The 24,576-nt window shown below is 42.4% G+C and overlaps 1 protein-coding gene and 1 non-coding gene across 3 annotated transcripts in view; both read right to left on the bottom strand.

Moving 5' to 3' along the window:
- CFLAR (CASP8 and FADD like apoptosis regulator) overlaps nt 1-24,576 on the bottom strand; it is a 42,499-nt gene that overhangs the window by 2,423 nt on the left and 15,500 nt on the right. For both annotated transcript variants that reach the window (XM_055123095.1, XM_055123096.1), the window contains exons 4-9: nt 22,269-22,404; nt 20,939-21,024; nt 18,241-18,298; nt 11,958-12,001; nt 10,728-10,809; nt 535-1,039 (exon numbers count right to left, since the gene is read on the bottom strand). In XM_055123095.1, coding sequence (XP_054979070.1) covers nt 535-1,039; nt 10,728-10,809; nt 11,958-12,001; nt 18,241-18,298; nt 20,939-21,024; nt 22,269-22,404 — 911 coding nt within the window. The remainder of the gene's footprint in view (nt 1-534; nt 1,040-10,727; nt 10,810-11,957; nt 12,002-18,240; nt 18,299-20,938; nt 21,025-22,268; nt 22,405-24,576) is intronic.
- LOC129400501 (U6 spliceosomal RNA) lies at nt 13,678-13,786 on the bottom strand. Its single transcript, XR_008627733.1, has one exon. It is a non-coding gene; the product is annotated as a U6 spliceosomal RNA (small nuclear RNA).

The following is a 24,576-nucleotide window of genomic DNA, read 5'->3' as shown; positions in this document are numbered from 1 at the left end:
TGGATCCCTGGTGCCACATGGCCCCTCAACTTCACTAGGTGCAGTTCTGGAAGTCCCCGAGCATCACTGGGGTAGCCCAGGAGTCCTGGCACCAAAGGGCCCAAGCAACATTGCATCACATCCTCAGTCTGGCTGGCCAAAACTTGCACCCCTCCGTGCAGATTTGCATTGAGGTCCCAGCCTGCTTGAGCTAAGACTTATTGGTGGGGCCACCAGGACTCCTGAGCCCCATTTTGGAGGCCCCCCAAATAAAAATAAATCTAAAAAAAAAGTAATGTATGTTACAGGGAAAGAATGAAAAAACTACCTAGTCTTGGAAAAGCTCTTGAGCACAAGCTAATAAGTGATTTCCAAAAGCAAAAAAAATAAATAAATAAATAAATCCATGAAGTGTGCAAGGTCTATGTCCTACTCCTAAGGTAGTCCCATAGGGAAGGAAAAGCCCTTTCTCCCCTCAAGAGGACATGGCCTAATGGTGATCATCAGCTTGGAGGTGGGTAAAGAAATAAGTAGTCTCAAACTGGCCATGCTCACTTTTCGCCCCGCAGCTTCTGGGAGAGGCACAGCAGGTACTGCGACCGTGAGCTGGAGGGCTGCTTCAGCAAAGACACATCTGCCCTGCACACGCTCCAGAAGAAGTCAGCTTCTCGGTGAACCATGTCGGAGTGCTGGGCCCTGGCGTCCACAACTCTCACTGATGGTCCATCCACTTCTGGGGAGCTGCTGTTTACGTGGTGGCCCTGTGACACCAGGTAGTTCTGAATAAAAAAGATCTTCGGCTTCCCTAGGAGGGATGGGCAGGCATCTGCCATGAAGATCCTCTTGATCTGATCCAAAGGTAACCCCGAGGAAGTCTCATCCTTGCCAAACACATACTGGAAGTCTCCTCGGCTCACCAGGACACACACAAAACTGTCACAGTCTCGGTGTTGAGGCATCCGGGCCACTTTCTGAAGAGTATACTTTATCTGTTGTGCATTTTGACAGACAAAATGGCAGACCTCATAGCCCAGAGAAATGAAGGTATACCGAAGAAACTCTGTGGAAAACAATCAAACATACAGACATTCAGGTGCCAGAGTGAGAAAAGTTTGCACAAATCCCCAACATGGTTTGATCTTCACTGCTCAGGTTCTGCTTCTGTGTTCGAGTTTGAAGCCTTGATTCCTTACCTGCCACCTAGGTGGAGGAATCAGCCTGAACAAATGTGTAACTTATACTTATCCCAGAGTTTCTCCCTGCCACACTTCTTCCCGTGTAGCTACAGACACAGACTGAGCCCACTTCTAATTGGCTTTAAGCAAGGAAAGAATGAAACTTTTTCTCTTCTGTAGAAACAAACTTGGGATTTTCCCAAAAGGCTCCTCCTTAAAGAAACCGACCTACTGACTACTTCTCTAGATTTGTTTCCATGTTCCCACCTTTCTTCCCCTTTGGCTGAGCACTTCTGAGTGTTACCACTGCATTCACCCCCAAGCCAAATAACAGAGTAGTGATTGGAACAGATATAATTCCCAAAGAACAAAGGGGCCCTATATTATGCCAGTTTAGATCAGAGAGGGATCCAAAAATAATAAAATAACTGAACTACCACATTCCTATTTCCTAAAAATTCTTAATTCTCTATACTAAGTGGGATCTTTCACTATAAATATAGTAACAAATAGTTCGAAGATTCATCACTTCAATTGAAAATTTTAAACTTTTTATCCTGAAGACTTTATCATCCACTAATATAGTGTAAAAGTGAAAGCAAGCAATTGCATAATTTCCTTTCTGGCTCCTCAACAGAAAATAAAAGAAAAGAAGCAAAGTCTCACAGAAACAAAGAGTTGGAAAATTCACCACTCGACAAATAAGAACTAGTCTGAGAGCCCTGCACTTAATTCACCCTGAACTTTATCTATGCACATTCACATATACAGATAAGTTATGGTCACATATCCTAGCAGAGATTGTGGTTTTTCATGTCCACCAATTCTCTGACACCCCTTGCTCAAAAAGACAGCATTAATTCCCTCCCCTTGAACATGGGACACTTGTTTTTAATGAATGGAATGTGGTAAAAGGAACTTGCAAATCTAGAATGCAAAAAGGATGCAGGTTCCTCTTGAATCATTCTCTCATTTGAACTGCTCAATCTGGGGGGCAGTCAGCCACAATGTGGTGAGAACACTCAGCCTGGCGAGAGGTCAATGTGAAGAACCTGCACCTGCAACCCAGACAAGATCCGCCAACTCTGAGCTCTCAGATGAGCCCGGCTGACATCTGATGACCTCTCATGAGACTATCATCTGCCGCCTCATGCACAGAAAAGGTGGGAAAAAAAGAATCCAGTATCACGTAACAATGAAGAGACCCAGAGATGATTCCATATAAAGACAGTGCCAATACTTGAAGGCCTGTGGTAGGTTTTAAGAGGAAAATGAGGGGCTGGAGTGATAGCACAGTGGGTAGGGCGTTTGCCTTGCACGCAGCCGACCCAGGTTCGAATCCCAGCATCCCATATGGTCTCCTGAGCACCGCCAGGGGTGATTCCTGAGTGCATGAGCCAGGAGTGAGCCCTGTGCATCGCCGGGTGTGACCCAAAAAACAAAAAAAAAAAAAAAAGAGGAAAATGAGGAACATAATACATGGGTTGTGATAACCTATTTGAGAAATTAACCTAGACCATCAGGTTCAATATTGTACACCAAAAAAAAAAAAAAAACCCCAATAGCAGCGTTGCCTCCTAATCATGGCCTCTGGGGTTGTAATTGAACCTTCCATTCCCAGAACTATACACTTAGGTTGAAACACGTGTTTGTAAATGAGGATCTGGTCTGCAACTCGGCTAGTTCATCACGAGGTTTAATGCAAACTCCTGCTTGCCAACTCGCGTCTCGGGTCATGCACGATTCCCTCCACTAGGTGGCAGACACAAATAAGGAAAGATTAGAGTCAAAGGGTGGTTGGGTTTTTTGGTTTTGTTTATTGGTTTGGTTTTCGGTTTGGGAACACATCTAGCAGAACTCAGGATCTGCACTCCTGGCTCTGCACTCAGGAATTACTCCTGGCACGCTCAGGCTCAGGGGACCGTATGGGATGCCATGGATTGAACCCGATCAGCCGTGTGCGAGGCAACCATGTATGGCGTATAACCTGCTATACACCCAGGGTCAAAGTTCTTTTGTCTACTTGCTATCTCAGACTGGTTTTCTTCCCTCATAACCCTCTTTTTTAGAACGCCCCACCACAGAGGTGAGGTGGAGTGGTGGGGATGGGGTGTGTGTGGGGGGGTGCTGGGACCATTAGTGGTGGAAAATGGGCACTGGTGGAGGGATGGGCATTCGACGATCATTGTATGACTGAAACACAAGCATGAAAGTTTGTAAGCCTGTAACTGTACCTCATGGTGATTCACTAAACAACAACAACAAACCCTCTTTTTTACTAGAGTTTTAAAGGCCCTCTCCTTTTTTTGTGCTAAAACACAAGTGTCAATGACATGCTTGAAGAGATGCTGCCAGACCCCGTGCCAGATGTCATCACTGGGGCAACTCAAAGGGGGTGAAGGGGGGGAGGGTGGGTGACTGTCCCTCCCCCCCCCCAACAGAGTCCTGGCAGGTGAAAACCTCCAGAACGTAATCACCACCATGCTCACAGCCACTCTCCACAGGCTCGGACGAGTCTCACCCATGAGTGAATCTGCAGAAAAACTCAGGTATGCAGGACCCGTGACTGAAAACTCCAAGCTTGCTTGGAGCAAGAATGGGCCTCCTTCACCCATCTCCCTAGTTTACCAGTGTCAGTCACACCCACAAACTGCCCCTGGTGCCACATAATCTCATCAATAGCCTCACCCATGAGTGAATCAGCTGTATAATCATATTTTAGATCTTAGAATTCCTGGAGTGTGTGGCTGCATTTGCAGCTATAAGACGTTTCACACTCTACACTACTGATGTACCGAGAGCAGCACACAAGATTTGATCAAACATGTTAGTAATCTCTTATACAATGGCTCCAGGATGAAATACAACAATCTTCACACACTTTTCTCAAGGAAACATTATTGGACCATTTTTAGTGGATTATTCATAACAAGTAAGCCATAATAAGTACGCCCTAAGGACAGCCAGGTGTGGTCCGCCCCCCCAAAAAAGATGGGGAAGGGTATTTGTAAACCCTGTGTACATATTCAAATAGAAGATTAATATTTAAGAAAATGAAGGCAGCTGTTCTAAACCTCAAGTTGCTGAGCATCTCTCTTGGAATCTGCCTCTCTAAATCCCAGAGGAAGGTCTCTAGCTAGGCTAGAGTCAAAATAGACTCTGAGCAAAGGCTAAGTCACATGAGTCACTTTCTGTCAGTTCCTGCAAATAGGGAAAGAAAAATATTGGGTGTTCAGATGGAAGACAAAAGCTTCAGCAAACTGCCTGTCACTTCTCCCTCTAAGTATCCTAAAAACCCCACTTCCACCTTAGATCTGTCAGCAAAATATGGGGCCGAATCTGTTTCAAAGAAACAAAATCTGTTTCTTTGAAACAGTTTCCAACACAGTTTGCTCTCCAGCATCAAATACGTCTTCTGAGCACTTGCCAGGAGTAATCCCTGAGCACAGAGCCAAGAGTAAGCCCTGAGCACTGCTAGTTTGTGACCCAAAAAACAAACCAAATAAAAAACAAACAAGTCCGTTTCCTAAAATGAGCACTTGGGTTGTCTTCTGGCCTATAGTCAGCATGGGAACATTAGTGAAGCGGTCAAGCCCACACTCAGTGAACACAGGCTGAGGGTCTACTGAGATCCAGCAAAACAAAAGAACTCAGTACTGCAAAATGTCAGTCACAACCCTGTTCATTTAGAAATAGCTTTGAGCTGAAGTGAGCCTACATTGATCTTGCCGCCATTTATGAAGAGGGATCTGTTAAATAAATATATAAAATAAACAAGAAAGAGGGAAGACTTGATCAGAGGCTTTCCGATCACTTACAAGGTATGGTGAATGAACCAAACGCTGCATTATACAAAGCACACACAAATGGAACATAAATTGGACAGGAAATCCTGTGTAAAATGGGTGTTTTGCGTTAAATGAATGAGAAATGTGAAGCTGACAAGACTAACAGGTTTCTTTGTAGGAGAAAGTTTCAACCTTTAAGGTCAACGGGCATTAAAAATCTCTGAGAAGGAGCAAATACAGCATTTCTAGAAGTCATTTGACCCAAAAAATGTTTTACAAGAAAAACAAATGTTTTTCTTCATTTGTTACAGATGCCCTGAGACAAGGGGCTATAGAGGAGGTTACAATGGATTTTTCATTTTTCAAAATCCTGTCAGCTTCAAGAAAAAGCAAATATTTTTAAGTACTTTATTTTTATTTAGCGTGTGTCTTTGTGTCTGTGTGCAGACATGTGTGTCTCTGTGTGTGTTTGCATGTGTATGTCTATGTGTGTCTGTGTGTGCGCACACATGTGTCTCTGTGTGTGTGTCTGTGTGTTGCTGGGGCTCTAGCGTGCAAGGCATGAGCTCTGATGCTGAGCTACATCTCCTTGAAGTGGACATAAAACAATGGCTGACAGGTAGGTAAAACAGGTGGTAGAGGAGGGAAGATGATGGGGATACCTGGAGATGAGATTGTGAGTAAGATGTCATTATGTTGGGACCCCCAAAATAGTGCAAAGGAAAGGCCCCCGTGTGGAAGGAAGGTTGACAGTGAAGGCAGAAGGAGGTGTGAGTGTGGAGGCGGGCTAGAAGCACAGCCTGGAGCTAATCTAACATTTCACTTACTCAGAGAAGACCAAACAAAAGCAGGTTTATAGACAACTCAAACACACTTGAAATTACCACAATTTTTTAAATGCCTCCTTTATAAGCAGACTTTTGCATGTCTCCTTTCAAGCACTATATGGCGTCTCAATTCTTCAGTGACAAAACCTATTCTGAACTAATGAAGGGCCATTTGCAGCCTTTACCTTGACCACATAGTACGAATATCCACCCATTCCGCTATAAAAATAGTAACATATTTGATGATGGAGTGCTGCCTAAAGTCCATTGAAGGGTTCAATAAATCATAAATCTACACGTAGCATGTTCTCCTTCCAATCTTATCTTAAAACTTCCTAATTCTGACATTGCAAAATCTCCACTAAGCGACTGCTGACCTTACTTACTTATATCCTATATTTATCCTGTTTATGAAAAGGAAGGCTTGTAATGTAGCCTAAGCTGCAAGTAACTATGACTGAAAGGGAAATTTTACTAATGATGCTTAACTTCTAAGAGAATGGCCACTTAGTCTCTGAAAACAAGGATGCTCAGGGAGAAATGCCCAGCACAGTCTCTTAGTCCCGTGAGGAAACTATTCAGAAAAGGACATTAGCCCTATTAGAACAAGACATGGAAGGTGTACTCCTTGGTAGTCAAGCTGGCAGGTGCCAAGGGGACACAGCTTCATCTAACAACTGTCCCCTGCCATTCACTCCCTGATGTCCTTGAATGCAGGTCAGCAGAGCTCAGGAGCAGATGCAACACAGTGGGCTTCCATTCCCCTGGCTGAGCTTTAACTGCAAATATTATGGAGAGTTATATGCTCAAGGAGGTCAAGGAGGCTGAGGAACCCAGCGGAACAGTTAATGCCCCATTCGCCTCACCAGTACAGTGTGTGAGGCAAAACAGGAAGTTCATGTCTGCAAATTTTACAAGAGGTATTTGCAGCACCTGTTTGAAAACTTAGCCTGGTTCAAAAGTATGAAAATAGGGGCTGGAGCAATAGCACAGCGGGTAGGGTGTCTGCCTTGCACGCGGCCAACCCGGGTTCGATTCCCAGCATCCCATATAGATCCCCTGAGCACCGCCAGGGGTAATTCCTGAGTGCAGAGCCAGGAGTAACCCCTGTGCATCGCTGGGTGTGACCCAAAAAGCAAAAAAAAAAAAAAAAAAAAAAAAAAAAAAAAGCATGAAAATAATTCAAGCTTTTCAGAAAGAGCAAGGGAGAAAAGGACAAATAGCATTTTTTATTCAGGAGCCTAAAACTACCTAGGATCTTAGGTCTGGGCTTACAGACAGGTCATCTGTGATATGAATTTGAAGGTCTATTCTCCTTACAAGGTACAAACCCCCTATCAGGGCCTTTATTTTCATAAAAAAAAAAAAAAGATTTACTATCTGAGGCCTCCCAAATGTTCAACATGAACCACATGAAAGTTACCTAGGCAAGAAACAGGAAACCTTACAAAACTGCTCTGTTATGAGAGAGAAGACAAAATTAAGACTGCCATCAAGCAAAACTAGAGTTCCCAGTGAAAAACCACCAGGAGGGAAGCTGGGAAATAGTTGGACACCCGAATGGTTGATGGGAGAAAAGGAGAGTGACCTTCTGGCAGAGTCACTCTCCTGCTTCTGACCCTTGGCTGGAGATACTGAAGGATTCAGGACCCCTCCAGTGATAAGTCACAAAAGGGGCCGGAGCACAGTGGGTAGGGTACTTGCCTTGCATGGGACAGACCTGGGCTCGATCCCCAGCATTCCATATGGATCCCGAACACGGCCAGGAGTGGTACCTGAGCACAGAGCCAGGAGTAGGCCCTAAGCTGCCCTCCCCCTCAAAAAAAAAAAAAAGAAAGAAAGAAAAAAGGCACAATAAAAGTGGGGATGGAGGGGGCTGGAGCGATAGCACAGCGGGTAGGGCGTTTGCCTTGCACGCGGTCGACCCGGGTTTGATTCCCAGCATCCCATATGGTCCCCTGAGCACTGCCAGGAGTGATTCCTGAGTGCAGAGCCAGGAGTAACCCCTGTGCATCACCGGGTGTGACCCAAAAAAGCAAAAAAAAAAAAAAAGTGGGGATGGAGTAAGGGTGCCGTCTGACCTCCCACCTATTGATCAGCCACCTGAGTGTAGGGAGGGTGTCTAAGTGACCTAAGGGCCGATGCTTGATCCCCTGTGGCAGGGAGAGCTTGATCAAGGCAGATGTACAAATGAACTTGAGATATCTGCCCATACCTCAGGCCAAAGCTTCCCTGGCTCCACCTCCAACTCTGCCCTCCTTTTCATCTTCTTCCACCTATCAAATCTTGCCACACTCTGCTCTCCTTGGTGCTGGCTTTTGTACTGAGTCTCCTCTGCCAAGTGCACTCCAACTAATGGCAGCCTTCCACCTGGATACTTCCCCAGAACTCACCCACTCTCAGGTTAACCTCCTCCATTCCGATTAGTCACTACTCATGGCACCTGTCCCCTCATCCCTGAAACTAGTTCAGGCCTCGGGTCCCCAATCCACTGGTCCCTCCTTTGTCTGGAAACAGACTCCAAGTACCACACCACGTACAGTTCTTTATTTTACTTTTTGGGTAACACCTGGCAATGCACAGGGGTTACTCCTGGCTATGCACTCAGGAATTACTCCTGGCGGTGCTCAGGGGACCATATGGGATGCTGGGAATCGAACCCAGGTCAGCCTTGTGCAAGGCAAATGCCCTACCCGCTGTGCTATTGCTCCAGCCCCACCACGTACAGTTCTTGCTTTAGGCGGTTTGCAACTAGGATTAAGCAACCCAAACGGAAAAACATAGTTACGTGTGGGCCAGACACTGTGTTCAACCCTTTAGATAGGAATTCCTTCTTCCCAGTTCCCCTGTAAGGCAGACCCTCCTTACAAAAGAGAAAATGAGCCATGGGGAGGCTAGGACAATTGCTCTGAAGCACTGCGATGGACATGGAGCTCTGACTCAAACCCGCATGGTGTGAGTCCAATTGACTACATGCCTGTAATGCACAAAAACACCAACACACACCAGCTCCTGCTCCTAAAAGGCTGATAACTCAGCAAGGAAACACAAACAGAGACTGGGTCACAGCTAGTCACCAGATCACAACAGACCACAGATTGACGGTTATGATTCTTTTCATATAACTGGCAACAGTTCGACGCCTCCCTCCCTCCCTTCCTCCCTCCCCTTAGAGGGTACTCCAGATTGGAACAGAGTGAGCAGGACTCTGAAGACCAGTGGGTGCCTCTCACATGTACAGCACTAGCCCTCTGAGTCATCTCCCTGGAGTCAGGCATGATGGACTGAAGAATAAACCAGAAGCAATGCAAAAGCAAGTAGAAAGCAATTAACAGACCTCTTTCAAAGCATGAAAGCAGTCACTGAGAAAATATTTCCTCATATTTAGACAGGAATTTTTGTTTGCTTCTAATAAGCAGTTTGTTAAAAAAATTTTTTTTTTTTACAAATAGTTTTGTTGTTTTGTTTTGTTTTGTTTGCTTTTTGGGTCACACCCGGTGATACACTGGCTCATGCACTCAGGACTTACACCTGGTGGTGCTGGAGGGATCATATGGGATGCTGGGAATCAAACCTGGGTCGGCCATGTGCAAGGCAAATGACCTACCCGCTGTGCTATCGCTCCAGCCCCACAAATGGTTTTTTGTTAAGTTTTTTGGGTGTGCTAGGAGCACCTGAGCTGAGGTCTTAAGGCTGAGTTCAGCAATCCATATCTCCATATCAGAGAGGCTTGAGGCTCCATCCCACTCACTGTCACCAGAAGAAGCCACAGTGTCAGCGTCAGCGCCGGGCTTTCCCCCAACGGAGGCTCTTTGTTCTAGAAATCTATTCGACAGGGGCAACAACCACTTCCTTCTTTGGGGTTTTGTCCTCTGCTTTATCTTCCTTCCCTCTGGATTTGAATTCACCTTAATAGGGAACCTAAGGAACCCTAAATCCCCTACCATCTCCCCCAATAAAAGCTGGGCCCCAAACTTCTGCTTGCTCCCCAACAGCATCCCAGTAACCTCACTGGGGCCCAGGTATGTGGTATATAGTTTTCAGGTTTGTTCAGGAAGTAACAAACATCCCATTTTCCAAAATTTCTTCATGATCATTGCTGGAAGGCATCTTATGAAAACACGTAAGGGCTAATCTAACCATATCAACAGACCGAGACTGACAAGAAACAGTACGAAGGACTAAAAAAGCAGAAGGAACACTTATCTATAGCTAGGAGACAGCACTTATCACTTCTCACCAAAAATAGGACATGAGAAAGTGAGCTCATATTTGAAATCCTGGGAAATGCAGTCTAATAGTTGCTAATTTGACCTTCTCTTACATTCTCATTCCAATAAACTCACCATGGTAACATTTCAAGGCAGTCTTTTACTTCTGACTCAGTCTAAAAGAATGGTGAGAAGAAACAGAATGATCCTTGCTTTCAATAAGATTTAAAACCTAAGTATAATGTGCTTGCTTCGCTTTTCCAGGCCCTTCCTATTTCTTTGGCTGTATCACCAGAGACTGATTCCGTTGGAGACAGCCAACAACTGCGCAACAATATATTGACACACAGGGTGGACAGATGCAGCTGGACCGAGTTCAGGTTCACTGCAGTTAGGTGGGGACATGAGAGGGTGTTGCAACCAATGGAAGGAGAGTGGAAATGCTGCCTCTCACTTTCAGGCTGGGTCCCAAAAGTCTCTGGTGAGAGCCTCCTTAGATTTCCTTCACGTACCAACCAGAACCAGAAAATGCCAAGGTCTCAGCTGATGAAGCCACTCAAGAAACACACAGAACAAGACTTCTCAGCCCACACTCAACTGTGACGTGTGCTACTCTTCGTGATATAAAAGCACCGGGCTTAGCAGGGGCTGGTGCCTGCAGTGGAGGTGGCTCCCTGGGATGAATACAACTTGCTTATTTCCTGATCTCACTGTGGGCAATCGTGGAACTGCAGCAGCCACACCTACCTGTATCACTGCAGAGGCAATCAATGATCAGGCAGATTCCCAGGGGCTTGCTCTGCATCCTGTATCTCTTTTCTGGCACGTTCTGCACAGGAAAACAGGGATAGCTGAGAGTCCACATTTCGCTCTGCACAGCAAGGTCCACCATCTCTCATTTCCTTAAATTCATCTACGGAGTTGAGTCACTAAAGGAACATGGCCTCTAGTCATCAGAACTATTACGAGTTCATATCAATTTTCCTTCCTGTTAGATGGAACATTTTCCTTAAAGTGCTTGAGAAAATTTTGGTTTAAATTTTAAATGTTCATTCTCTTTACATGTGCCTTAGCTTTGCAGAATAATGGCAATTTGAATTAAGAACAGGTCATATGGGGGCCAGAAATATAGTACAATGAGTAGGCTTTTGCCTTGCACATAGCCGACCTGGGTTTGATCCCCAGCATCCCATATGGTCCCCCAAGAACTATCAAGAGTAATTCCTGAGCACAGAGCCAGGATTAAACCCTGAGCACCACTGGGTGTGGCCAAAAAACAAAACAAAACAAAAAAGTAGGTCAGATGTTTCCATAATAATCTAGAGGTTACATAACACGTTCAAAACCAGTACAAAAGGAGACACCCAGTCTAAGCAAAAGCCAGAACATGTCAAGGTTTCATGCCACTGCTCAATTATGTGGCTGGTAAGCATTTACCTGAAAAGAGAAGTGCCACTTTGGAATTTCCCTGCACTGCAAAGTTCACTAAGAAAATCCACTTCAGTATCTTTCTCTAAGCAATATCCTGGAGCATCAGGGGATGCTCCAGGGGTATTCCAAGCAGTGCTGGGGGACCACAAAGTGACAAGGATAGGGCCCAGGGCTCCTACCCTTTGAGCCAACAACACTCATCACCACCCTCCTCCCCAGACTCACAAAAAAGTTTATTCTGGCCCACTGCAAGCTGGTCGGGCAACCTGAGGATGGGATGCTGCCTGGGCTCTGCAGTGCTGAGTGCCACCAGACCCATCCAGAGATGCTATGTGACCTCCCTGGCCATATCTCATGATGTTGGGGGATCTAAGGATACCATAACAATATGGTACCAAAGACTGAGCCCACGTTGGGCATGTAAAGGCATACAAGGCACGACCCTGAGCCTCTCTACTCTCCTCCTAGATGATCTATTTAAAGTTAGCATTCTCCACAGATATTGTGCATACAATACAATGGTAAAGAAAGTGATTCATTCTGTACCTGACATGCTGCTGATTCCTGAATGGATGTCTTCACTGGTACTCCTGAGAAATGAGAAATAAATCATTATAAAGCTGAAATTTAAAAAAAACTAGGGCTACTCCCAAGCAGTGTTTCTTTCATAACAGTTCACTTATTCTATTTTCATCATCTACCTCTTCTTTCCTCACTACATCCGGCTCCAAGTTTCCCTCTCACATTGAAAAATTCAACTGATAAGAAAACACAAGTTCTCATGTTAAACAGGGAGTCTACAGAAAAATCTGTCTAGGTAACAACTGAAGGAAGACTCTCCTTTGTCCTTTGTCGGGTGGAGACTAGGTGACTAATGAGACTTTAACCTGATAAGAAAATCAAATAATCTCACTACCCAACAGTAGAGAGAGCTTTATTACATACACTAACACTCACCAACGCTTAAAGGGAACTGCCCCGGAAACCACAGACAGGGAAAGGTTACAACAGTTTACTGCCCATGGAAACAGCTGGCCATGTTTGATCATAATGTAAGACACTGGGAAGTCATGAAATAAAATGTGAAAACCATGATGGGAAGTTACCTTAGCAAAGGCAGATGAGTCTAAAGATATTTTCAAAGGGTAAAAATTAATCAGAGACCGGGGATGTGGTTCAAGCAGTTAACTACATGCCTAGGAAATAAGAGAACTTGGGTTCAAGCCGAGGTACGAAATGAATGAATACTGAGCATTACAGGGAATGGCAGGGCAGAGGGAGAAAGGAGGAAGCAAGGGACAGAGGGACAATGAACTTTGTCAGCCCAGGGAGGTGGAGGAAGCAAACATAAAGGACTAGCTAAAACTCACACCACAGATGAGTTCCATATCTTGGGCAAGTTCATTTAAAAGTTTTGTTGGTTTTTGCTGTTTTTAAACCTCTAAACAATATCTATCTTCTAACACTGTTACCAAAATGAAGAACAATGACAGCCAGGGAAATACCAATAACGGTAAGATTTAAGAGAAATGAGCACAATTAAATATCAACATATCTGTGTAAGCTGAAATCATTTCTAAACTGGCAAAACCAGGCTCGGGAGATAACTGGCCAGAGTGGAACATTAAGCTGGTAGTAAAATTCCCACCAGATCTGGTCCCCATAAGCAAACCTTTAAATCAACACTATGCTTCTGGAAATTTTTCCTGAAGAAGTAATAGAGCAAGTATGCAAAAATATCAAGACTACCTAGTGAAATGTATGATGGCCCTAAATGACAAGCTACAAGTCACCTTCCAACATGAAAACTGTTGATAAATTATGGTAGCAAAAACCAGAGAGATAGTATAGCAAAGGTGCTTATCTTGCATGTGGCCACCCAACGTTTAATCACCAGTGCATAAGGCCCCTGAGTCCTACGAGTGGTGAGCCCTGAGCTCAGAACCAGTGACAAGCCTTAAGAATAGCTGGATGTGTCTCCAAAACAAACATTATGGTTTCTATAATGGAATATCTACATTAAAAAGGATGAGATTTTTGTGAATTTGATATAAAAGTATGCAGAATACACCCCATGTACTAATATGTATGTCTATACTTACATTATATACTTAAAATAGTCTGTAGGTATATAAATCAAATATTAAATAATGGTGGTCTCTAATATTTGGAATTAAGAAGTAATTTTACTTTATCTTTTTATATTTTATTCATCATACAGCAGAAGAATTTTTTTTAAACCATACAACATGCCCAGCCAGTTTTTTTAAATATGGAATGCTCCACAAATTTGCATGTTATCTGTGCACAGGGGCTATGCTAATCTTCTCTATACCATTCCAATTTGAACGTATATGTGCTGCCATAGCAAGCACTATATGCCCATCTTTAAGGCACTTAGGAAGAGCTTAACAGAATCATCATCATTCATTCTTTCATTCAATGGAAATCTATTTGGAAGTCCAAATTAACATCAATACTTAGTTTAATTATTTTAATATTCCACATGATTAAAGCCAAATTATCAGCATGTTTTCTTTCCCTTATTAGTAAAGAAAATACAGCTATAAAATAGCTTGCCTATTAATCACCAGGGTTGCTGAAAGTGCCCATTACCTCAGTAGAACGACAACAACCAGGGGTAAACCCGGTATCAGGGAGCAATGAGAAAGAAGTGGGGTCTGTTTCTATCTTCAGGTCAAAAACTACCAAGTCTCCTATTTCCTTCTACACAGTTTTCAGAAGGCTAATCTCATCACCACCTCAGCAACGTCTGAAGAAACATGTTGTCTCTTGAGGAATGCATTCGCTCTTCACAAGCTTTGATGAGAGAGCAGAATGTTAGACAAGGATGACAGGCCTGGGCTGCACCATCTGCTAACTTGGACAATATGTTTCTCAGTTTCCAGGTGCACACAGAGAGGCTGTGGGCTGAGTCATAGATGTTGGCAAGGGGTATGTCACACAAAAAAGGCTTCCAGCAGGCCTGTTCACAGTGTTTATAATCTTCACTGCATACAAGATAAATCCCAAACCACTCAGGAATATAAGGTCCTTCCATCGGCCCTCAGACCCTGTATCTGAAACAATAATGGGCACTGCAGCAAGAAATCAAGTCTCAAGCCCTAATTTCAAGGACTCAAAATAAAAGCTAAAGAAACACCCTTCATGAGCTAGAGTGATAGCACAGTGGTAGAGCATTTGCCTTGCACGAGGCCGACCTAGGTTCGATTCCCAGCATCCCATATGGTTCCCCAAGAACCACCAGGAGTAATTCTTGAGTGCACAGCCAGGAGTAACACCTATGCATTGCCGGGTGTTACCCAATAAAAGCAAAAAAGAAAAAAAAAAGAAGAGAAATGGAGTTGGAGAGGTAAGTCAATGGGTAACTGCATGCTCCACAGTGAAAACAAGATGTGGGAGACTCAGGTTCAATCCCTGGCACCACCGTGGTCCCCTGAGTGCCACAAGAAACAACTTCTGGGCACAGAGCCAGAGTAGGCCCTGTACACTCCCAGGTGTGACCCAAAACAAAAGAGAAAGACACTTCTTGGCTGGGGAGATAGCTTCAATGACAGAGCACGTGTCTTGCCTATGCAAAGGAGAGTCTAATTCCAGCACCTCAAGCCACACTCCCCGAACCGCCGGGTGTAGCCCTCGTCAGAGCACTACAGGATGTGACCCCTCCAGACAGATGGGTAGATATAAAAATAATTCTTTAAAATGTTATGAAAGGGTTGATATCAAGGATATACAATGCACTGGTTGAACTCCACAAGAAGAAAACTGCCAACCCGATCAAAAAATGGGGTGATGAAATGAACAGAAATTTTCCCAAAGAAGAAATCCGAATGGCTCAGAGGCACATGAGCAAATGCTCTACATCACTAATCACCAAGGCAATGAAGATCAAAACAATAATGAGATATCATCTCACACCACAGAGACTGGCCCACATCCCAAAAAACAAAAACAACCGGTGTTGGCGTGGATGTGGGGAGAAAGGGACTCTTCTTCACTGCTGGTGGGAATGCTGACTGGTTTAGCCCTTTTGGAAAACAATATGGACAATTCTCAAAAAATTAGAAATTGAGCTTCCATTTGACCCAGCAATACCACTCCTGGGAATATATCCCGGAGAGGCAAAAAGGTATAGTAGAGATAGCATCTGCATTTCTATGTTCACTGCAGCACTGTTTACAATAGCCAGAATCTGGAAAAAACCAGAGTGCCCCAAAACAGATGACTGGTTAAAGAAACTCTGGTACATATACACAATGGAATAATACAATTTGGTTAAAAATTATACTATGGGGTTATTTATTAGTGTTGTTTTTTGACTGCTGTTTCTAGAAGTTTAAATATAAGTGGAGACAGGGGCATTCTTGCTTTGTGCGTGATCTCAGTGAGAATGCTTTCAGTTCTTCACTGATATGATACTGGCTGTGGGTTTTCTACAGACAGCCTTTATTATCTTGAGGAAGGCTCCTTCTAACCCGATTTTGTTGAGGCTTTTTATCACAAATGGATATTGGATCTTGTTAAAGGCCTTCTCTTTACTGTTATGATCATAACATTTTTATTTTCCTCTATAAAAATGTGGGATATTACATTAATTGATTTGAGTATACTAAACTACCCTTGTATCCCTAGGATGAATCCGTCTTGACTTCTTGATCATGGTGTATGATCTTTTCAAAGTGCTACTGGATTCAGTTTGCTAAGATTTTATTGAGGATTTTTAAGTCAATGTTCATGAGAGAAATTATCTGAAAAAAATGTTTGTAGTATCTCTATCTGCTTTGGTTATTGACTTCATATAAACTGTTAGGAAAAATTACTGTTTTTCTTTGAAATTTTGGAAGAGCCTGAAAAATAGGGTAGTAATACAGTAACCTTTTAAGTCTTCTTTAAAGGTTGATAGAAGGGCCTGAGAGAAAGTACAGTGGAGAAGGCACTTAACCTTGCAAGAAGCCACCACAGGTTTGATCCCTGGCACCCCATATGGTAACCCAAGTCTGCCAGGAGTGAGATCTCTAAGTACAGAGCCAGGAGTAAACCCTGAGCACTGTCAGGTGTCACCCAAAAACAAACTGAAAGAAGTTTTGATAGAATTCACCAGTGAATCCAAATAGACCAGAGCTTTGGTTTTGGGGGAGATTTTTAATTACTGTTTCAATTTCCTTGCTTGTGATTAGCCTGTTCAGGTTTTCTATTACTTCCATACTCAGTTTTGGGAGATTACAAGATTCTCCAGCTTAACCATATAAAGATTTTTATATTAATTTCTCTTCATATCTTGAATTTCTGAGGAATCTTTGAAATTTTCACGCTTTAGTCTTTGATGTGATTTATCTGGGCATTTTCTTTTTTTGTCCTCTTGAGTCTAGCCAAAGATTTGTCTATCTTGTTTGTTTGTTTATTTATTCATTTATTTAAGAAGAACCAGTTCCTGATTTTGTTGACACTTTGTTCTTCTTTCTTCCTTACTCGTTTTGGGGCCACACCAACAGTGCTCAGGGTTTACTCCTGGCTCTGGGCTCAGGGCTTACTTCTGGTGGTGACTGTGTACAAGGCAAGTGACCTACCTCCTGTACAATTGCTTTGGCCTACTGTTGCTTCTTGGTTTCTGTATAAATGATCTCTGCCCTAGTTTTTATTATTTCCTCCCTTCTACTAGTGTTGGGATTCATTTGCTGTTCCTTCTCCAGGTGTCTAAAGACATGTATTTAGGTTATTGATAAAGACATGTACTTAGGTTATTGATTTGAGTTTTCCCTCCTTCCTAAGTCCTACGGATTCTGATCATTTGTTCCTTCATTCTCATTAGTTTCAAAGAATCTTTTCATTTCTTCCTTGATTTCATCTTTGATCTAATTATTTAGTAATTATTTATTTAATCTGTTTTCTTATTTCTTTATAGGAGATGGCAGATGTCATCTGTAGCATATCTAGATTCATTAAGTAAGCTATAAAATAAGATTCTATTATCCTTTATTTTCCCTTATGCTGGGCTGGAGCAATAGCACAGTGGGTAGGGCATTTGCCTTGCATGCAGCCAACCCGGGTTCGATTTCTCTGTCCCTCTCGGAGAGCCCAGCAAGCTACCCAGAGTATCCCGCCCACATGGCAGAGCCTGGCAAGCTTTCTGTGGCGTATTCAATATGCCAAAAACAGTAACAACAAGTCTCACAGTGGAGACATTACTGGTGCCCGAGCAAATAGATGAACAATGGGACGAACATACTATAGTGCTTTCCCTTATGTTAGTTATTATGTTTAATATGGCTCATTAATGAAGCTAACATAGCTCCATCTTAGGTATAAACTGGCCTATCACAAATATAGTCAAGATGATGAAGTTGAAAGGCTTGCTAATAAACTAGAAAAGCTAATTGGTTTTTAAAATGCTAATAATTATAACTAAAAATGCCAATGAATGCATTTTAAGAGTTTAACTGCTTTTTGAGATCTTAATTACGTTGTGTAGATAAAGGAAACAGCCAGCTCTAAAAATGCAATAGTTTGTATGATCAAGCATTAATGAATGAATGAATGAATGAATGAATATAGAAAACTTGGTCTTAATCTGCAGTAGAAACAACCCTGAGATCCAGTCACTAGAACTGTGGGTTGAGGGTACTAGGGGGAATGAGGAGAAGGGATCTTGGGGGAATGGTGTGAGAATCCTGGCACTCTGGTGGTTGGCTTATTGCAGCGGTACTGCAAGCATAAAATAGTAACAGCAGCACTACTGTAAAAGTAAGTAAATAAATGACAAAACGAAATACACATTTTCAACATGCATTTTTTTTCTGAAGTGTCTTACTTTGAATTGCTTGTTGTTCCACAGTGATTCTTTTTTCTTCATTTTTCCCATTCTGGAACTTGAAATATAAAGAATAAGGTCACAATCTCTGTTAGGTGTTTAGAGACACATTATTTGACACCTCCTTAAATACCTCAGCAGGACTGAGTAAAAATATAAATATCACATTCACAAATAAATGATCTAAATAAGAACAGCTAGCACTATTAACACTATAAATTCCACATTCCGTGGTCAAGGAATAAGGCGAATCGTTTTTTTATTATTCTATTTTTATTTTTCTTTTTGGCCATAATCTGCAGTGATCAGAGATTTCTCCTGACTCAGCTCAAAGACAAAGATCACACCAGGGGCTGCAGCAATAGTACAGCGGGTAGGGTATTTGCCTTGCACGCAGCCGACCCGGGTTCGATTCTCAGCATCCCCGAGCACCGCCAGGAGTAATTCCTGAGGGCAAAGCCAGGAGTAATCCCTGTGCATCGCTGAGTGTGACCCAAAAATTGGGAAAAAAAAAAAAAGATCACACCAGGAATTGGCTGGGACTAGTGCCATAGTGCCAGGGATCATACCGGGGTCAGCTGTATGTAAGGCAAGCACCTTAACATCTCTCAGGTAATTCTTCTTTAAAAAAAGTGAAAATACAATGAAGTAGAAAACATGCTAGACTAGAAAACTTGAATGATCAAAAACGGCTCAATAGAATTAGTCAAATATTACAGTATAGCCAAGTTCCTATAAAATCTCCAACTTAGAACAAGCTGTTGGAATGTGTGACTGACACTCAACTCTCATCCAACTCTGGTAGTACAAATCCAGCTATGAATCCTAATTCTGCCACACATAACTACAGAAACTTGAGCAAGTTATTTAACCTCTCTCCCCCTCTCTCTCTCTCTCTCTCTCTCTCTCTCTCTCTCTCTCTCTCTCTCTCTATATATATATATATATATATATATATATATATGTCTGTGTGTGTGTTTCTTATCTTCAAAATGAGAATAACAGCTCATACCTCATAAATCTCCCATAAAACTGAAATGTACACAAAGCCCCAGGACAGTGCCTCACACAGAGAAGTGCTTTTAAAATGTTCTATTACTATTGTTCCATAACTGCTTAGCTACACAACCAAATGTGGGCTTGGTTCTTGATGATAAGCTACCATGTCTTAAGACTAGAATCTGATGAGTGCAGAATGAAATATTGAATCAGCCCTGTCTCTTCTCAGATCTCAGGTCCTGTGGAAGCTATGCAAACTGTATACTGTCAGCCATGTAACACTCTCAGCTCCCAATTAACACTTCTCCTTTGGTGTTATCCTAGCCAAAAGAAAGACATATACCAGTCATTAAGCTGTGTCTATAACCAAGTCCGTGTGTTTAAATTAAAGGGAAAAATGTATATCCCTTTAATTTATATAAATACCATATATATGTATATATATATATCTTAAATATATATAAACACATGCTTTGTACTCGAGAATTATTCCTATCAGTGCTTGGGGGACAATGTGGGACGTCAGGAATTAAACCTGGGTTGGCTACATGCAAGGCAAGTGCCTTACCTGCTGTACTATCTCTCCTGCCCCAAAGAAAATATCTTTTAAAAGAAAAAGAAAACAAAAAATGTCAGTTTCTTTTATCATTCACTAGTAACTCACAATCTGGTAAAAGACTGAGAATCTAGGATAAAATAAGGGAACCAATATGGATGTGCACACACTCTTACATAGTGTTTAAAAGCCATAACATCAAGGGCTGGAGTGATAGCACAGTGGGTAGGGCATTTGCCTTGCACTCGGCCGACCCGGTGTTCGATTCCCAGCATCCCATATGGTCCCCCGAACGCCACCAGGAGTAATTCCTGAGTGCAGAGCCAGGAGTCAGCCCTTAGCATCGCTGGGTGTGACCCGAAAAGCCAAAAAAAATAAATGCCATAACATCAAGTAAAAATTAGATTTTAAGAGCAATGTACTGCAGTCATGTAAGTTTTTTTATGTTAATTTTTTGATGCCATCTGTTATTCAATATCACTGTAACTTTTAAAATATTTTTTCACCCTTGTGAGTTAATATTCCTGTATTCAGCTACTAAATCTTGTGAGAAAGTTACATAAATCATATGCCACAGTGACCTCTTACTAAAAAAATGAATGACCAGGGTAACAAACATTGCAAATTTAGGAAGAAATAAAAAGATAATTCCCAATAGGCTACATAAATAGTGAAGCCAATTATTTCACTAACAACATAGAAGTGCAGCAGCAAAATTATAGTACAGTGGGAAAGGTGCTTGTCTTGCACACTGCCAACCAAACTTCTATACCTGGCATCACATACGGTTCTCCAAGAACCACCAGGCGTTATCCCTGAGCACAGAGACAGGATCAAGGAGCAAACCCTAAGCACTGCCAGGTGTGGCCGGAAAAAAAACAAACAAACAAAATGTAAAAAGCAAAGGATAGTTATTTTGAAGTAGACTATATAATTCCTCCTTTCATATTTCTATTTTCCAAATTATCTCAACAAACATGCTAGCCTTATAATAAGCTATACATATTTATTAAACAAGTACATATTTCTATCACAAGTTTTCCTGATAGTAAATCAGTACATGCTGTGAAAATAAGTGTGTTTTTTCATCAAAGTTTCAAAAGCATTTCAAGTTGGAACCTAAAACATTAGCTGCAGACTTACCATGAAGTTATGTGCAGAATCATTAAGACTCAGCTTTGGGAGAGAAGCCGAAAGAACATTCATATATTTAGCATCTCCTCCTTGAGCTACAATTAAAAAAGAAGTTATTGAGTTAAGATTTACAAATGATTATCAAATGAATCTTCAACATGGTCTCAGTGCAAAGTTAATACTTTCTTTCAAAACACTCCACATTTCAGCCACCTTTCTGAATTCAAAATTATCAAATCAGACCAACTCTGCCACCAAGATCTTTAAGAATGAATTAAAACTGCCATTTCTGCTCTCAATATTCATGCAATGATTTCAAGGGAAAAGGAGGAGAGTAGTGTACCTATGGATCACTGGTCCTCAGCTATGCCCTCTAGGTTCTGGACTGCTAACAGAGTCCATGCAGAGACTGAGTCTAGAAGCCACGGGAGAGGGGTTGCATGAGAAAGGCCCATCAAAGTCCATTCTTTTGAGACCACGTGATAGTACAGTGGGTAGGGTGTTTGCCTTGCATGAGGACAACCTGGGTTCAATCCCTGAATCCCATATGGTCCCCGAGCACTGTCAGGAGTAATTCCTGAGTATTGGAAGCCCTGAGCATTGCCAGGTGTACCCCACAAGTTCCCCAAAACAAAAACAGTCTGTTCTCTTTCTGGTGGGCCTGGTTATCAGTAAAAAAAGGTGAGCTTCTCAACATTGAGGTGTTCAGGATTTTGTTTTTCATTAGGGGACACACCCAAGCGTGCTGAGGGGACCCAGAGGCCACTCACCAGTGTAAACCATTGGGGTTGTGCTCAGGGGTTACTAGAGCCATCAAGAATAACCAGAGCCACACGTGGTAGTACTCAAGGGACTGAGTAGTACTGTGGATCAAACTCAGAATCTCAAATATTCAAGATCTGTAATGTACCACTTGGGCTAGCTACCTGCTCGCATGGGAGGGGAAAAGCTAAAGCTCAGGACACCTGCAAGGCAGCCTGGGGACCCCAGGGACATAATACCACCCAGAGTTGGCTGGTGTTCAGGGCCTAGCATCCACTCTGAATCATCCACAGTGCTATCACCCCTGGCAGGAAATGTGGGCGCAGACTCTCTGTTGAGGGCTGGAACCACTTGGCAGCATTTTTTAAGGAGGCCAAGACTGAGGCCAAGCAGATTGGGTGATACAGGTAACATATCTTGGATGTAAAGACAAGAGAGATATAACCTGTATCTCCAGGCTAGTGGACCTTCTGATTCTGTTCTATCACCCATCCAACACATGGATGAAATAGTTTCCTTTCTCTAAATGAACGCTTTTCTAAGCTGATCTACTATACACGGGATGAATTTCTTTTACCAGACAGCTTGAACTTCTGAATCTTCCTCTTCAGGTCTATTCTGTGGATGCTCTTTAGGCAGTTTTCGAGTAAATCCAATTGATTTGGAGCCAGCAGATCTTGTTTCTCCAATTCGACCACAAGCTTCAAGAAACTCTATGAGAGCCACAAGAAACAAATGTAAGTCACTCAGATGATTAAGCTCCAATGCAAACTCGTAACAGCCTGAAAATGTGACAAGAGGTGTCTATGCCACGACTCTCCATGGTCCTGGAGCCGTCTTCTCTGTCAGTGCTTCACTGCAGCACTGTTTACAATAGCCAAAGTCTGGAAAAAACTGACGTCCCCAAAAAAAACTGTATGTCCCTCCTGGGTCATACAACGGGTAGGCATGTGCATTGCACGCAGCACACCCAGGTTCGATCCCAGTATCCTATATGGTCTCCTGAGCACCAGCAGGAGTGACTCCTGAGTGAAGAGCCAGGAGTAACCCCTGAGCATTGCCAGGTGTGGCAAAAAAAACAAATAAATAAATGAATTAAAATCTCTATTCCAAAAAGTCAAGTTGGCTTCATACTGAAAAATGTTCTCAGGTTTCTTCTAAAAATGAAAAAGGAATAATAGCTGAGGGAGAATATGCACCAGAAAAATATCAATGATACAATTTTAAAGTACCTAAAACATTTTCATCAATTCTGGACATTATGAAGGGGCGAAATACCAAGGTAAGGTCTCTTGGTACTCACTTATCCTCGACCACAGGGATGGGGAAAGAACTCTACTAGAGAGGTAGGCACTGCTTTGGGTGTTGTTTCCCTTCATTTAAAATTTGATTATTCTGGTCTTGTTTCTCTTTATTTAACCTTTAGTCACTCTAAGAGATACTTTTATTTGTGAAAATAAAAATAATAATTCAATCTCTACAAGTGATTGGGAGATTGACTAGAAAATAAGAGAGAGCAAAAGAGTTAGAAAGCAAGAGAGTGAACAAGAGAGAGAGAGCACAAGAGAGGAAGCTCTAATTTTCCACTGTCCTTCTTGTACACTTGATGGTGGAGGCATAAATTAGTGACCCTGTATTCCCAGATTTTAGAAATGAAGCTACAGTCATTAATGAACAGGAGAAAACACTCCAGCACTGTCCTACCAGAGTGCTCAGAAGCAGTCCTTTAAGACACATGGTTAAAAACGTAGAGGCCCAGGCCTCTCCTTAAGTCACTAGATCATAAAACAGGCTAGCAGGAATTAAAATACTTTCATAGCATGCTAAAAGCAATCCCGCTCACAATTGTGCCTCAAAAGATCAAGTACCTCAGAATCAGCTTAACTAAGGAGGTAAAGGACTTGTATAAAGAAAACTACAAAACACTACTTCAGGAAATGAAAGAGGACTCGAGGAAATGGAAAGATATCTCCTGCTCATGGATTGGAAGAATTAATATTACCAAAATGGCAATACTCCCCAAAGCATTGTACAAATTCAATGTGATCCCTATAAGGATACCCTTTACATTCTTCAAAGAAATGGAGCAAGCACTCCTGAAATTCATATGGAACAATAAACCCCCATGAATAGCTAAAGCAATTCTTGGGAAAAAGAAAATGGGAGGAATCAACCTCCCCAACAAAGCAGTAGTAATTAAAACAGCATGGTACTGGAACAAAGGCAGAGCCACAGACCAATGGAACAGGGTTGAATATTCTGAAACATCACCCCAAATATATGAACATCTAATCTTTGATAAGAGAGCAAGAAATGTGAAGTGCACGCAAGTAAAGCATGTTTAACAAATTGTTCTGGCAAAACTGGACAGCTATAAGCAAAAAAATGGGCTCAGATCTCCATCTATCACCATGTACAAAAGTCAGATCAAAATGGACTAAAGACCTCAACATCAGACCAGAATCCCTAAGGTACATTGAAGACAAGGTCGGCAAAACCCTCCACACATTGAAGCCAACGGTATCTTCAAAGATGACACGCCACTGGCCAAGCAAGTGAAACAGATCAATAAATGGGACTATCTCAAACTAAGAAGCTTCTGTACCTCAAAAGAAACAATGACCAAAGTACAAAGACAGTCTACAGAATGGGAAAGGATATTTACCCAATACCCATCCGATAAGGGGTTGATATCAAGGATATACAAGGCACTGGTTGAACTCCACAAGAAGAAAACTGCCAACCTGATCAAAAATGGGGTGATGAAATGAACAGAAACTTTCCCAAAGAAGAAATCCGAATGGCTCAGAGGCACATGAGCAAATGCTCTACATCACTAATCACCAAGGCAATGAAGATCAAAACAACAATGAGATATTATCTCA

The sequence above is a fragment of the Sorex araneus genome, chromosome X, assembly GCF_027595985.1.
Source record: "Sorex araneus isolate mSorAra2 chromosome X, mSorAra2.pri, whole genome shotgun sequence".
Taxonomy (NCBI): Eukaryota; Metazoa; Chordata; class Mammalia; order Eulipotyphla; family Soricidae; genus Sorex; species Sorex araneus.
The sequence above is the reverse complement of the archived record's forward strand: the minus strand, read 5'-3'. Positions and strand labels throughout refer to the sequence as shown.